Here is a 15895-nt window from a genome sequence, read left to right on the forward strand (position 1 = left end):
ACTTATACTGCCTTTTATTCCACTTCTCTCCAGAGCATACCTCTACCTCTCCATGCTCAGTTCTACCTGTTACCTACTCTCACTGCAGATCAAAATGTCATCTGCAAACTGGAGTTCATGGAGAGTTCTTTCAGATGCTCCCAAATGGGTCACTGCTGCAGATGGATCCCCATGTTTGCTTTGGCACAGACTTTATGTCACACATGAATGCCCTTCCTGACGCAGCCCTCTCTTTCAGCATGCAGCATACAAGCTTGTGATCCCATGAAGCTGCGTTTGTGTTTCCTCCTAGAAGGAACTGGGATCTTTCAAGATTAGATTTCTTTATATTTTGGATCACAACATTCCAATTTTATAAGGCAGATAAAAACTTAAAGATATTTTTATATTATATTATATTATTATATTATGGGCCATCGTGGCTCAAGAGTTGGGAGTTCGCCTTGTAATCGGAAGGCTGCCAGCTTTGACAGTAGGGCTGCCACGATTAGTTGACTAGTCACGATTACGTCGACTATAAAAATCGTCAACGACTGATTTAATAGTCGACGCGTCGTTTGAAGCTTTGTAAGATCACAAAAGACGCAGGAATAAGTAGTAGGATTTAAGAGTGTAATAACGGACTGAAACAGAAGATGGCAGCACTGCATGTACAAGGATGCCAGCTGCCATTAAACCCCGAAGAAGAAGAAGAAGCTCCCAGAATTCATAGCGCAGCCCAGCTCAGTTTCCAACAATGGCGGCAGCTAGTTAGTTTTAATATTACTCTTATTATTCTTTCTGGGTCACAAAATAAACTGTTAACATATTTTCAGGCGAGAATGTAGCTGTGTAAACCTCAAATATCTGCTCAGTTTATCAAGACACCACATATTTTCAAAAGCGCTCCGACGTTTTCGGAGACGTCTGTTACCCACTAGCTCGATAGCTAGCCGGGGGCTAGGCTCACTAGAGCCGTGAGAACACCGGACTGCCAGCAAATTGTTTTCAAACCCACCGCTGTCTTTCACTACTCAGGTTAAATATGATATACAAGTCACTTAGATAACTTCAAAATGTTATTGTTTGGTTTTTTTCAGTATTTTATTTGTTCCTGAGTAAATCGGTTTGGCTGAGATTAAAGTTATAGTTTTTACACAGCTGAATAAACATCAAGCAGACAGCTGATTATCAGAAGTGTGAGATGCTCGAGAATATACTCCGGTGACCTGTTATATTTTAGATAGCAAGGAGTTTATTAAACGTCACCGAAACAATCTGCAAATTTCATTAAAATTTAATAAACTCTCATCTTGTCTTTATTTTTAGTTAGCACATACCTTAAACACTTAAAGCTGTAAGCTAATGATAGTTATATAAGAGCAGATGCTTCTGGTGCAATAAGCTGTACGTTTTACGTCCAATGGATGATGATCTGATTAGTCGACTAATCGCAAAAATAATCGGTGACTAGTCGACTATCAAAATAATCGTTTGTGGCAGCCCTATTTGACAGTCTCGGTCGTTGTGTCCTTGGGCAAGACACGTCACCCGTTGCCTACTGGTGGTGGTCAGAGAGCCCGGTGGCGCCAGTGTCCGGCAGCCTCGCCTCTGTCAGTGCGCCCCAGAGCAGCTGTGGCTACAATGTAGCTGCCATCACCAGTGTGTGAATGGGTAGATGACTGGATGTGTAAAGCGCTTTGGGGTCCTTAGGGACTAGTAAAGCGCTATACAAATACAGCGGCTTCAGGCTCTCCTTACTGTCAGTGTCTCATTAAAACTGGCATGGTGTGGTAGCTCATCTGTTTTTTAATGAGCTGTTTGCCTGATCACCATCACCCTGAGCACAGACAGCTATCCATCTAACAACCCAAAACAGAACAGCTCATTCAGCTGAAATGAAGCCTGACACGGCTGTCAAGGACACTGCAAAGTGCCGGCTCGCCCTAAAACACACGCTGGTCACCCTGTCTGACCTTTTTTCCATTGCACTGCCGACCCAGTCTGCAGAATGTGCTGCTGTGAACGCACACAGCTGACAGGGTCTGAACTGTGACTGTCTGATATTCTTGGAAATCATTTGAAACTGTACTTGTTTTAAGGGATCTCATATTTGAGTCAGCTATTGATCTGGATTGAGTAACTGTGCCACTGTGCACACCGATTTTGTCTGTTCAGTTCAGTGTTGTTCTTCATTTACTATGCCACAATTCAACAGCAGGGCATTGGTTGCTAACAGGATATCTGGACATACTTTTTGCATTTTTTTGTACATTTTAATTGTAATCAAGTGAGCTGACAGGATGAAAAATCTGCAAAGATTATGATGTTTTTCCTGTTGGCTTCCCTCTCTCTCTCTTTATATTCAGACTTGATGGGGAGCTCGTACTACCCAATGAAAACATTACATGTAGTCATCGACTAAATTCAGTATTAATTTAGTACTAATTCACTTCAATAAACTTTCAGGTGTAGTGTAGATACACACACACATTGAGAGAAGAAATTAGCGTGATGTGCATCAATGATTCACACTGAGCTGAACTTGCTAGTATAAAAAATTTGGTGAATGGTGCAAATACTTTTTCATTTTTACTGCCTTTGTCCCATCGTTAAATTCAAAGTCCCTGCATTCTTGCATGTATTTATTCCAAGCATACTTAGATGTAGTATGCCAAAGTTTAAGCTGTTCTATGGTATTCTGCGTGTATGTTTACTTGTTTCCTGCATGTGTGGGTTTCTCCCATTTAATGTAACAAATATTAAACGGTCATCCCATGTCACCATCCCATTATGTGGTTTCTTATGGAAAACTAATGTTATGTATAATCTGGCAAAATGGTTTTTTTATTGTAAATTTTTTAATGTTATTTTTAAGTGACTCATATTTTCAGATTGTCTATTTAAAAAAAGAAAAATCTACAAACATGATCCAATATGAATCCCACATACATGATTCTGCTTCATGTACTCAGCAGAGCCCCATGTCAGAATAAATCTGCAGCTGCAATCTTCTGTTTGAGTGATGCTTGCAAAGAACAACTGTTGCGGCTGCTTTAGGAAACATAAAATACACGTCTTCTATAATGTGAGATTTTAAAGATTTAAATCTCCAGTAGGAGCCAGCGGACTTGAAGCTTTGAGAGTATATCTGTGAGTGTTCGAGACAAAGAGACAGAAAGATATAGATAGATGGCAAGATAGGAGTCTATGATTTATTTATTTGTGGGTAAGTGGCAGTGAGAGCTGCAGTAAAACTGCTGCATGAGAACATTTCACTGGAACGTCCGAAGCAGCAGCCAAGTGTGCAGGAAGTGTCCTGCAGTCATCCTCATTCGAATCAAGTGCTGCCATTACATCACCTCTCCTGTTGACGTCTCCAAATTATGCATAACCTGCATGATGCTTGACACACCCGGTTAAAGAAATAGTGGGTCTGTGGCTGCTGATGTGCCACATATGGATGTTTGTCAAGGAAAGTTCTCACTTTTAAATGCACCGTTTAGGATTTAGCGTGATTTCTTTTAGTATTTTATGGTGGTATCTGACAGAACAGCAATGTTTGATGCCTTGGGATGAGAACACGCTACCAGCCCTACAGAGCACTGCTCTTTAACTAAAATCACAATTCTTCACCACTCACTACCTGTGAACCCAGCATAGCACCTTGTGTGCCAAGACATTTAGTCAATCCAAAGCTCAGAACAAAAAGTTTGAATAAGCACCGTTTATTATTTATGCTATGAGCTTTTGGAATTGTCAGAAAAGCACAAAGTGTTGATACTTTTTAAAACCCTCATTATATTTTAGGCTAACAAAGATTTATTTGGGTCTTCAAATGCCTGGCTCCTCTCCATTTGAACCAGCTCCCAGTCTGGGTTACAAAGACAGGAGTTCTCTCTACTTCTACAATCTTTGATTGATTGATTGATTGATTGAAAAAGCTTAAAGTTAAAGCTGGACCAGGTGACCTTGAACCACTCTTTTAGTGTGACTGTTATACTCTCAGGTTGCTGGGGTAGTGTCCCATTATGTACCAACCATTTTTTCTCCAACCTTCTTTCCTCTACATGTTCTTTTTTGCTCACTCTTTTGTATTTTGTGTTTTCTCCTCTTTGTCATCAGTGCTCTGCTTATGCTGCTCTTTCCTGTCTTTTCTTTCTTCTCAACCAACTGAGATAAATGGCTGCTGCTCTCTGAGTGGTTCTGCTGGAGGTCTTAGGGGATCATCTGATTATTGGGATTCTCTGTCGTACTGTAGCACAATATAAATATGATAGTTGTGTATATAAATAACATTATATGAACAATAGATAGAAAAATTAAACAGTGCACAAGGGAATTCAGAGTCAATTTCAAGATTCTGGTGCTGACTTATAGAGCTCTTCATGGACAAGCTCCTGCCTACATCACTGAACTTCTACAGCCCTTTGTCCCCAGCAGGTCTCTTGGGTCATGTAATCAGGGTCTACTTGTCATTCATCATAGAAGGCTGAGAACTAAGACAGAGCTTTTGCCACTGTGGCTCCCAGACTGTGGAACTCAATCCCACTAAGCTTAAGATCTCTGGACTCAGAAGTGCATTTTGTTAACTGTTGTCTGTTTTGTTTTATACTTTCTTATCCATGTGTGAACACTTTGTGATCTTTTATCTATAAAGGTGCTATATTAATAAAGTTTTACTTGCTTACCTACTTACACACAAAATCTTTGAACATATACAGATATTATAGTCAGGCAGTATAAACACATGCGTATGAGGGAAGAGAATTCATTTCTGACAAGAAGCTGGAGATTTCTAGTCGGTTGCTGCCTCCTGCTGACTCTCTGCCCTACATACATGTGCATTTATAAGCTTATGCTTTGCTAATGCCATTTTAAGGGTCAGAGAAATAAAGCACATAATATACCTGTTTGTACCAGTAATGCATAATGACTTCTTCACTTACAAAATAAAAAAAACTAAAATTTTGACCAAAATTTATTCAGAAATGTATTCTCTGACATGAATCTCCAAAATGTTTTAGAAAATATCTCTTTTTACAGTATTTCTTCCACTCCTTGGGACCTACATTAAGAAAGCTGAGGTCAAGATATCTAAACTTTAAGATATATAAATGTTATTTCAATGTTTACATTTGTATTAATGTTTAGAGAGGATAATTTATCTGAATTTTACTGGTCCTCCATCAACATCGCAGGCTCAGTTTATGCTCACGCCATCTGCTATTACCTGCTGAAATGCTGTCAAACCTAAATTATGTGGTTACAGTACTGAAAAAACATATTTAAAGAGGTAAAATTATAGTGAAAGTGGTCAGTCTATCCAAAACCACAACATAAGCACAAAGACAAACTCCTTCAACATCTCATTGATTTTTGCTTTTACCTACTGAACTGAAATTGTTGACTTCTCTTCTCTCAAATTCAGTGAAAGTGCAGTCTGTTTCTGTCTCTGTCTCTGTCTCAGAAAACAGTTAAAGACATTGACTGTATAATCTGACATTTTGCATAGTGAGTACTTTTGTCTTTGCTGTTTAATATCAAGTTGGATTTCGAATGCAGCGATTTATTGTGAACATTACCACAAAACATTGTATGGAGGTTTGAATAATAAATAATAAATTAACACATTTGCTTTTGTTCATAAAACTACAAAACTAAGGTTTGTAGGTTTTTCTGTTTCCATCATCTGTAATGCATGTTGTTGTTGTGCCTATTTGTGTTTGTAAATGCACATTAAAAATGTGATTTGAAAGCTTATTTGGACTTTATTAGTCTGTGCCCTACTTTAACCCTCTCAAGGCAGGCGTTGCCGATTTGCAACAGTTAAAAACTAACAACCTGATTACCCCACATACATATTTTATGAGTTTTTTTAACTCAGAAGTACCACCCCATATGGAAAAGTTATATATAAATCTTATAAAGTTTGTATCTGTCTTGTGTGAAACTTGTATGAAAAGCATACATGAGTAAAAACAGATATAAGATCCCTTGCAAAATTATATAATGAAACTTGTATGTTTTGGATACTTACTAAAACAATATATGAAAGTAATGAGAAAGTGGCCACTTTCATGAGTTAAGTCATATAAGTTTTTACTATTTCTTTTCCATATGGGACTGCAGGACTTGGTTGTGCATTAGCAACAAAAAGTTTCATCTGAGCCTGAGAGGGTTAAAGGAAAAAGAAAGGCAGCGCTATTATGTAACTTTTCTACTGGTCTGGCCAACCAGAGATCAAACTGAGCTGTAAATGTTCAACTAAAGTAAGTTTGACACCACTTGGTTAACCAGCGCATTATGACGACAGAGTGGTCTTAATACATTTCTGTCACTGTATTTTTAGCCTCTAGGCTGATCGCGATCACATGCAAATTCAATTGGTTGCTAAATAAAATTGCATATACAGAACCAGGGCTTCTGGAAACAATAGCAAACATGCGTGATGAGAGTAAGAAACTTTTGCAGTTCCAAAGACAGATAAAATCTGTCATTTGAAATGAAAAATAAATTCATTTGTAAAGGGCAGTGAGCAGCATTTGGCAAAAATGACATATTAATGGCAGAGGACAATGATCAGATAGCTTCTAGCTGATAGGAAAGCATCAGTAACTGAATAACTGTTTGTTACAACCAAGGTTTGCAGAAGAGCATCTCTGAACACATGTCAAAACTTGAAGCAGATGGGCTGCAGCACACTGGGTGTCACTCTTGCCATTTAAGAACAGGAAACAGGAGACATTGCATAGTACTGGTTGACTGGAAAAATGTTGCCTTATCTGAGTCTTGATTTCTGCTCCAACATTAATTCATTGTTCAGTTTTTTTCACCTCATTGTGACTGATGGTTGACTGACGGGAGACGAGGACCCACGTTAGTAAATGAAAGCCTGAAACTCAAATCTTTGCTACTTGGCAAAAGGTCAACAAAAATAGATCATATGATGAAACCAATACAAACAAAATAGCAAACAGAAGAGAGAGAGGAAAAAGGCTTACACAATAGTCCAAGGATCAGGCACACACACACACACACACACACACACACACACAAATACAAATAGGCGCAAACAATGTAGTTTAAAAAATGTTGTCAACCCCAACAAGTGGACATGAGGAGTGGAGAGTTTAATGTTGCACTCAATTAATGTAGCTATCATCCTACACTAATGTTACCAACACTGGAGTGTATTTACCACTTTTACAGCACAAATGACTGAGTGTACCAGAATCTGTAATTGGTGGACTAATGGCAGATAACGAGCTCCATTATTCTCTTGTTAAACCCCTTTAGAGTCTGTCAGCCGTTTAATATGTGTAACGGGTAGCTTCAGACAACCATCATAAGTGAACATAGTTCATCACCGAATGCACAAATACTACATTGAACTCTAACATTCACAAACCAGCTGCTTTCAAACCCTCAAGTTATGTAAGATGGCCTGAGCTGAAGTAAAAATCTGACCTGTCGGCATTTAAAAGTCCTTTTGGAAAATCATCATCAGGGATCATTTGATTGTTATCAGCTCAGAGTTCCGCTTGTTCAGCTAACTCACGTAACTTGCTTATCTGTGAAGTCACCATTAATGGTAGATTATGTAGATTTTAGACCATTTTGCAATTATCAAGTTGTTTTTACTTACTTCGATTTCACAAGGCAACAATGCACAAATGTATGTAATTGCAAAAAGCATACTGTGTGAAATATTACAAGTGGTGGTTAATGAGGAAGGAAAGAAGCAACCTCCACTTTAAAAATGTAAATAGTCATCATGTATGTCAAAAATGTGAACACTCACTGGGAAAGGTAGTCTAAGGAGCTCGAAAAGAAAAGTGTCTGGCTTGAAGCTTCTTCAGTTCTAAGGTCAAATGGTGGAGAGTCTCAAGAAGAACCCCCTGTTGATCCTCTACCTAATCACACGAGACAAGGTGTGAAAACGGGTGTAGGTTACAATCAGCCAAGGTTTTGGGTGAACCCGCTGTGAAACCTAGCTCCACCCTATCATGTGATTTCCTGAGGTCAAAAGGTCTAAATGTGAGTGGGCATCCTTCTTGGGGGACGCTCCTATAGGGCTTAAATCTGGGACTCTCCACCATTTGACCTTAGAGCTGAAGAAGCTTCTCAGATGAGAGCTGAAACATCTTGAACCAACTTAAAGAAGTCCAGACGCTTTTCTTTCCAAGCTCCTTAGACTACGATGACCTAAATGACTGAGAACCTTCACAGACATATTGGGAAAGGTAATAAATGCAACGTGACATAATTTAACATTTGATTTCTAAGGAATTTTCGTTTTCAGATTTTACCATAAGTTTGAGTTTCATGTTTCTTGTGCAGCCTTTGCGTTTAGGGTAAACAGTGGTGGTCAGCTGTTTAATGACTGCAATATAAACTGTTTGCAATAAAACAGCTTTTCCTTTTTATTAAAGCTGTCATTGCTGTTGCTGCTGGCTCTGTCACCAGCCAGTCCTCAGGGCACTGTGAAGAAGCACTCAGAGGACAGAAATGGTAAAATGTAACTGGCATTATGAATTTGCAAAAGTGTCCTCAAAAGTCCTTTTGTGAAAATAAACAAGTGAGATTCACTTTTTTTTAATACTAGCTCTAAAACTACTTAGAGATGAAATGCTCAGATAAACCCAGTGTACACTATGTGCTCAGTAGCAATAAGCACTAATCAAACAGCTAAAGACCAGGATTCGTCAGTCTAAAGGCTGCAACACACTGAACACTACAAATTCGTCCTTGGATCATCAATTTACCTTGAGTCACTGGAATTGTTGATCTCCTGCTTAAATCTGAATTAACCCATTTAGAAATATCAGGAAATAACGAGGTGTCCAGTTCATATTTTAATTTTTAATTATTATTATTTATTTTTTTTACCAAGATTTGGTTTTAACTGACAGTCATAAGAAAATCTGAAATAAAAGAGAAATTTAAGATGAATTGAAACTACTAGGAGAAAATATCATAGTCAAGTTAAAATTGTGTCGACCTTATGAAAAGAGCAGTTTCTGAAGTTTCATCTTTTCACACTTGCATATGATTATTTTTTTTAAAAAGGTTTTTGTTTTCTTTCGTACAGTGACCTCTCTGAACCCAGATCTGGACAGAGCTCCTGGAATGACAGACATCTCAGTTAACACATCAGTATATCAACATCTTTTGTTTCCAGCCAAGATGAAACAGAAAAGGCAGGCGTTTGATAATAAGGACAACGTGAAATGGCAGACCTGGAATGGTTCCCTCCCTGATGGAGCAGTGCTAATTTACAACACATATGTGGGACGTAGTGACTATGTCTGCAAATATGGATGCCATGCTGGCTTCTACAGCCGTAGCTTGGGAGATTTCTGCCACTATCCCTAGGGCGACAAAGAGTATCGTACGGGCTCATTTGATATCCTTGTGAATGAAGACGACTTTGAGATCGTGGAGTGGAAAAAAGGTTCCCATGGTTCAGTGCCCGAACATGCAGTTAGAACATGTTCTAATGATGAGGTTTATGTTGGAAAAAACAAGTATGGTCTAGGTAAAGTGCATCGTAAACACACTGCATTTTTTCTACCTTGGAGAGGTAAAGAATATTGGTACAAGTCCTATGAGGTGCTGACCATTAATAGAGATATTGACAGGGAGATCATCTCTGATGTCAGGTATAAAACTAACAACGCTAAAATCTTCAAGTATCCTCCAGAGACCATGCGCATCTCTTCCAGTATTAACAATGAATGCAATCCAGTGACAAAAACAGTATCTCTTTCAAAGAAACTTAGAGATGAGAAAAGGTGGGACATTCGCGCTTCTGTCTCGGTTGGTGTCACTAAGACTTTTACTGCAGGAGTCCCTACCATAGCATCCGGAAGCATTGAGGTTAGCGCTCAATTTACATTTGACTATTCAAATGGGGCAACTCATGCAGAAGAGCTCACCCACACTGTTGAAGTACAGGTCCCCGTCCCACCAAACCACTCCTGCAAAGTTAAAATGCTGGCTTATAGGTACGATGTAAACATCCCTTTTACTGCTCTCCTCACCCGAACCTACAGGAACACAGCAATGAAACTATCACACATCTCAGGGACATACTCCAGCATCCAGACGGGAGAGGTCCGTGCTGTGGTAGAAAGATGTGAATACCTAACTTCTGCACAGCCTTGCCCACAAAAGACATAATAACACAGTTGTAATCATGTGTATATACAAGTTAAGTTGTAAAGTAAAACTTAATATTCCAAATTTATCCCCCCAAAAATAAAAATGCATCAAATGTTCTGTTTGTCATGCCATACCCTCCTTTCCTTGTTTCATTATTCATACAACATTATTTATTTATTTTTTCGTAAATAAATAAAACAAGTTTGAAAAAAATGTTTTTTTCTAAACAAAGTACTTCAATAATATTATAATATTATGCTTTAAACTTAAATAGTGTTACCTACCAAAAGTATTTATAGCACCTCTTCCAACTTTTAAAGTATTGATTTAGAACAAAATTTTCCCATCTTAACTCTGCATGTTGTTATATAAGGCATCACAGTGTTGCAGTATTTAACTTTGTTGCCTCACAGCAAGAAGGTCCTGGGTTCAAATCCACCATCTGCCCGAGGCCTTGCAGTGTGGATTCCTGCAGTGTCTGCATGTGTTCTCACTGGGTCCCCTGGCTTACTCTCACAGTCCAAAGACAAGCAGTTACTGGGGTTATGTTTACTGGAGATCCTAAATTGCCCACAGGTGTAAATGTGAGTGAGAATGGGTGTCTGTCTCTGTGTGTTAGCCCGGCAACAGAATGCCAGCCTGCCCATGGTGCACCCCACCTCTCGCCCTATGGCAGCTCGGGTAGGCTCCAGCTTCCCTGTGATCCTGAACTCGATAAGTAGCAGAAGATTCAATTCAATTCAATTTTATTTATATAGCGCCAAATCACAACAAAAGTCGCCTCAAGGCGCTTCATAGATACAGAGAAAAACCCAACAATCATATGACCCCCTATGAGCAAGCACTTTGGCGACAGTGGGAAGGAAAAACTCCCTTTTAACAGGAAGAAACCTCCGGCAAAACCAGGCTCAGGGAGGGGCGGGGCCATCTGCTGCGACCGGTTGGGGTGAGAGAAGGAAGAAAGGATAAAAGACATGCTGTGGAATAGACAGAGGTTAATAACAGATATGATTCAATGCAGAGAGGTCTATTAATACATAGTGAGTGAGAAAGGTGACTGGAAAGGAAAAACTCAATGCATCATGGGAATCCCCGGCAGCCTACATCTATTTCAGCATGACTAAGGGAGGATTCAGGGTCACCTGGTCCAGCCCTAACTATATGCTTTAGCAAAAAGGAAAGTTTTAAGCCTAATCTTAAAAGTAGAGATAGTGTCTGTGTCCCGAATCCAAACTAGAAGCTGGTTCCACAGAAGAGGGAAGAAGATGTACAAATAACCCCAACCGGTCTCGGCAGATGGCTCTTCTGGAGGTTTCTTCCTGTTAAATAGGAGTTTTTCCATCTCACTGTCACCAAAGTGAAAAAGGAAAGACCATCTCTGAATTGAGGAGGGGGCCTAAGGGTACATTGTTCGCCATCTTACAATGCCATTCCCCAACTGTATGTGAATGGTACTCATGGCCATTGATCAGTGGTCTTTGATCAGTGGGTTTTGGTCAGTAGTTGTTGATCAATGGTCATGAGAATTTGCATATTTAAGATTAAGGAACTGACCTCACAGCCCATTGTTCCTTCAGTGAGCTGGTTTCAGTCATTATGCAAATGTACTGTTTATAAGATTGGGGAAACCTGCAGTCAGCTGAGACTGAAGAAGTCACTTGGATGAGTGACGAAACATTTCTCCCACAAAACGCTACGTCCAGATGAACAGAATCAACTTTTTGGAGTGATACCAAAGTGCTTGCTTAAAGGGAATATGTCATTGTCAGGGTTTTCTCTTTTGTATTATTTTAGGGTTTTTACCTTACAATATAAATCACATTGAGGCAACAGTTGTTTTGAATTGAGGCTGTATAAAAACAAATTGAATTGAATTGAATTAAATAGCTGGACTGATGTTTGAACACATACAAATTGGCAACTTTGCTCTACCTGCTTAGTTTTTATGAATCTATAAGAATAATTATGATGATAATTTTTTTCTTTGCTGGACTGTAGTATTTGATATCTTTTTCAAGGAATTGGTCATTCACGAGACACTGTGACCCTCTTAAATCAGACTAAAAATAAAACTTCCTACCTTCCTTCCAAGATGTGTGATGTGATAAAGTAAAGGAAGAGCCACACTCTCCTTATCTCTGCCCATGTGCTCACTAATAATAAATAATTACATGTTGACTTACCAAGAATAAACTTTTTAGTGGTGTGATCACTACATCAGTTTTTAATTCTTCACAAAAAATTGTGAAAACTGTTTTTGTACCTGGCTTTCTTATTGGGTGTTTTCAGTCAATCCAGCAGATGGCACTGAAACCTCATTAACTGCTCACCACAGCCTTTTTTTATAATGAAAAAAAGGCTACTTTACTACTAGATTTACTAGTTTAGACACAGTTTTATTGAAACTGACATTTTAAGGTCAGTTAAGTTGACATTCAGCAACACTTTCATTTTCATCTAATGCATATAATCATAATTAAGTGCTAAAAATAACATTGTATACTTGTATCCATTTTCTGTTTAATACCTTCTTCTACTGTAAACAGCTAGAATAATTTCATTCAAATTCAACAAAAAGAGGAGTTTGATGGCTAAAATCACATTAGACATCAGACTGAGGTTTGCTGATTTTATGGACAAGGCTTAGATCCATCCAGAGGTTCACATCGATTCAACACAGCCTGGACTTCTCCCACCTGAATGCTGTTATATTTCTCCAGTGATGGATGTTATTCGGATGTTCCCATTACCGTAAGTGTGTCTGAGGCATCCTGTGAATGGGATCTCGACTTTGTATTTGTACTGGAGCATATTAATGACACAGGATTGGTTTGGTGGCACAGTGACCTCCACAGATACAGTATCAGTGACGCTCTCTGTCACAGTAGTTCCTATAGTCAGTCCAAACGACACCTCAGTGCTGATCTCAATTTTGTTTTAGAAGAGGATAGGGATACCAGTTTTAATGCTTGTACTAACAGTAACTGAAACAGAAGAATAAGTTTCCCACCTGTGCTCCACCTCAGACGTCTTTGAGATGGAACTTGTTTTCACTACTGGTTGACATTCATAGTTGCTGATGGTGGTTTGATGCATGACCTCAGGTGGATATTGGAGTATTTTAGCGTTGTCAATGTTGTACCTGACATCGTCAACCTGTTGGCTGACTATATTTTCATTTGTGGTCAGGACCTTGTAGGATTTGTACGTATATACTTTACCCTTCCAGGGCAAGGCCTTTTCTTTAGTGGACACCTTCCCAAGAAGTCCATGTTTGTTCATTCCTACATATATTTGCTCCCCTGGACAGGTCGAGAATTCTTGGACACCTTACCACATGAATTATCTTTCCACTCCAGGATCTCAAAGTTGTCTCTGTTGACCAGTAACTCAAAGGGAAATCCTCTGTGAAATTGTTTTTCCGAGCAAAGAAACAATAAGTACCCTATTGGGGGGTATAAAAGCCTGTGTCACACTTATATTTGCAGACATAATCAGTGTGATGAAAATATCTGTTGTAAATTGAGACAGCAGGGTTGGGAAGAGTAAGTTTAAAGGTGATCCACTCCAGGTTGGAGTCAATGGTAGTCTTAAAGGAAGAAGAATGAACTGGCCTCCTCTGTCTGAACTTAGTAACACTAACAAGAGGCTGGTCTGTTAGCATCGATCTGTCAGCCGATTTCCCAGGACTCCCAGTTGCATCTGAATTCACCAGTGAATAAAAAAAGAAAAAGAGAAAGACAAAAACATCGAGCTTCTGGCTTGGTTTTATCACTCTGGTAATATATTTTTCTGATTTTCTGTCATCTTTATTAATAGACTGGATGTTTTTCTATTTCTGAGGTCTTATTTAAGACATAAAATCTTGAACATATTTGATGGGCTTCTGTTTTTATAAATCCTGTAATCCTTTTAAAAAGGTTTTAATGTGATATATTTTGGTCTATAAGACATTTCATTTTTCAGACATTTAAGGAATGGAATTTAAAATGAAATGAACAGTAGTTGTTGTTGTTGACCATTTCTCTGCTCTATGGCATTATCACTGTAATTAAAGAGAGTTCTCCAGTACACCTTGTGTCACTTTGAGTTTGATTGATGGCTTTGACCTTTGACCTCGGGACGTTCCCACCTGTCCGTGACCGGAAGTGTGCCTTTGATCCTGGACTTTCCAACTAACCTGAAGCATGCAAGACGCGTAATCGCAACACAGCGACATGTTAGAACATCCGTCACAGATGTGCAAAGAAATGTTTATGTTCATTCTGAGAGGGAAGGTGGAGCTTGGAGGAGGCAACATTAAATTGGGACCTGACAAGACTGGTGTTGCTCTGCTTGGTTCCTGATTCTACCTAGACTGCTGTATCTTTCCATCCTGGAGAAAGAGCAGTTCAAAGAAATCATTAAAAGCCCAAAATAAGACATTTACATCTGTGATGTCAACTTGTGACTAGGGATGGGTATTGATAAGATTTTCACGATTCCGATTCCATTTTCGATTCTGTTTAACGATTCGATTCTTTATCGATTCTTAAAAAAGGAGAACACTAAGGTCGATTAGCTTAGAACTTTGTTTTATATCTTCTATTTGAACAAGATAGAAATTTAGGAGTAACGTGGCCTTACAAACCCAACAGTGAGATCTTAAGAGATCCACAGCCTACGGCTCTTCGATGGGGTGTATGTAAAATAATAAAATAAATATTCTTCTGTAGCAATAACAAAGTATAACATAAATTATTCTGAAGCAATTACACAAGAATATCCAGTAATGTCCCTGCCTACAATTAAACACATTCACTTACCGAATATCGGGGGCATTTGCTGTGGCAAATGGGTGCAAGCCTTTTACCACAAACTTCACCTTCTCCAGTCACTGCTGGGTGACATTCGTCTATCCTGGCCTGAAAGGAGACGCTACCGGTAGACTGCAGTGAAAACTGCCAGCATCCGAGCCAGCCAGACTCTGTCTCTCTCATCATGGTCACCTAAATGCACAGTAATGGCAGGTTTTGTAATAAGGCAGATCGCACATAATATGCACTGTTAGTTGATTATTTACCTGCCGCATTAACGGGAGAGGACGTGCAAACGTTACCGCTGCTGCTGGGTTGAGATTCACGAGGAATTAAAAACACGACATTCATTTAAGGTCATCGCGTGTTTTGTGAGCAAATGCTTTTGCATATTCGTAGTGTTCCTCCCTTAAATGAAATATCTACTTTGCAAGTATTGCAAGTTGCCCAGTTGTCATCCGTTCTCGTAAAGTATAACCAAACTTTTGAGCATTAGACATTTCCTGCCAGGTAAATGACACTCCGCAGCGTGGTGACGTCATTCGGGGCGACTGTAATCGATAGAACTGGGTTTCGATACCCATCCCTAGTTGTGACCAAGTTTATTTAAACAAAGTCTTGAAAAAGCAAGCAAATGCAGGTCAGCTGCTCTTTGTAACTTCCAGATAACCTGTTAATGTCAGCTACTGCAGTCATCCTGTTGATTCTACTCAGACTCATTTATCTTGTAATATTTTATTTACGTCAAAGGTTTAACTGACTGATGAAATACACATTGCTCCACATAAAATGCATATTATCTGACACATTATTAACTTTCTAAGCTTATTGAATACAAAGTCATCAGCAGCAGTCGTGATAAGAAAGCGTTTTGATTTGCTTTCTTCCTGCTCAATGATAAACCTCCAACTGTTAAATGTTTATTAAAAACTACTGTAATTTAACAACAATGT

At 39.0% G+C, this 15895-nt stretch overlaps 2 protein-coding genes and 1 pseudogene across 2 annotated transcripts in view; 1 reads left to right on the forward strand and 2 right to left on the reverse strand.

Annotated features, from left to right (window-relative positions):
- The window catches only part of fam163b (family with sequence similarity 163 member B), a 32528-nt gene extending 24668 nt beyond the window's left edge, over positions 1–7860 (reverse strand). The window contains exon 1 of the mRNA XM_087848786.1: positions 7784–7860. The gene's annotated coding sequence lies outside the window, so the exon portion shown is untranslated. The remainder of the gene's footprint in view (positions 1–7783) is intronic.
- Positions 7861–8419: 559 nt separating this feature from the next.
- Positions 8420–10279, forward strand: LOC102790584 (natterin-3-like). The gene is given in 2 exon segments (XM_087848785.1): positions 8420–8493; positions 9074–10279. A coding segment is annotated over 1 exon segment (1053 nt). The 5' UTR covers positions 8420–8493; positions 9074–9111; the 3' UTR covers positions 10165–10279.
- Positions 10280–12776: 2497 nt separating this feature from the next.
- On the reverse strand, positions 12777–14967 carry LOC148100322 (natterin-3 pseudogene; annotated as a pseudogene).
- Positions 14968–15895: the final 928 nt, after the last annotated feature.

The sequence above is a fragment of the Neolamprologus brichardi genome, chromosome 12, assembly GCF_056152115.1.
Source record: "Neolamprologus brichardi isolate AB-2024 chromosome 12, ASM5615211v1, whole genome shotgun sequence".
In the NCBI taxonomy this organism is placed as follows: Eukaryota; Metazoa; Chordata; class Actinopteri; order Cichliformes; family Cichlidae; genus Neolamprologus; species Neolamprologus brichardi.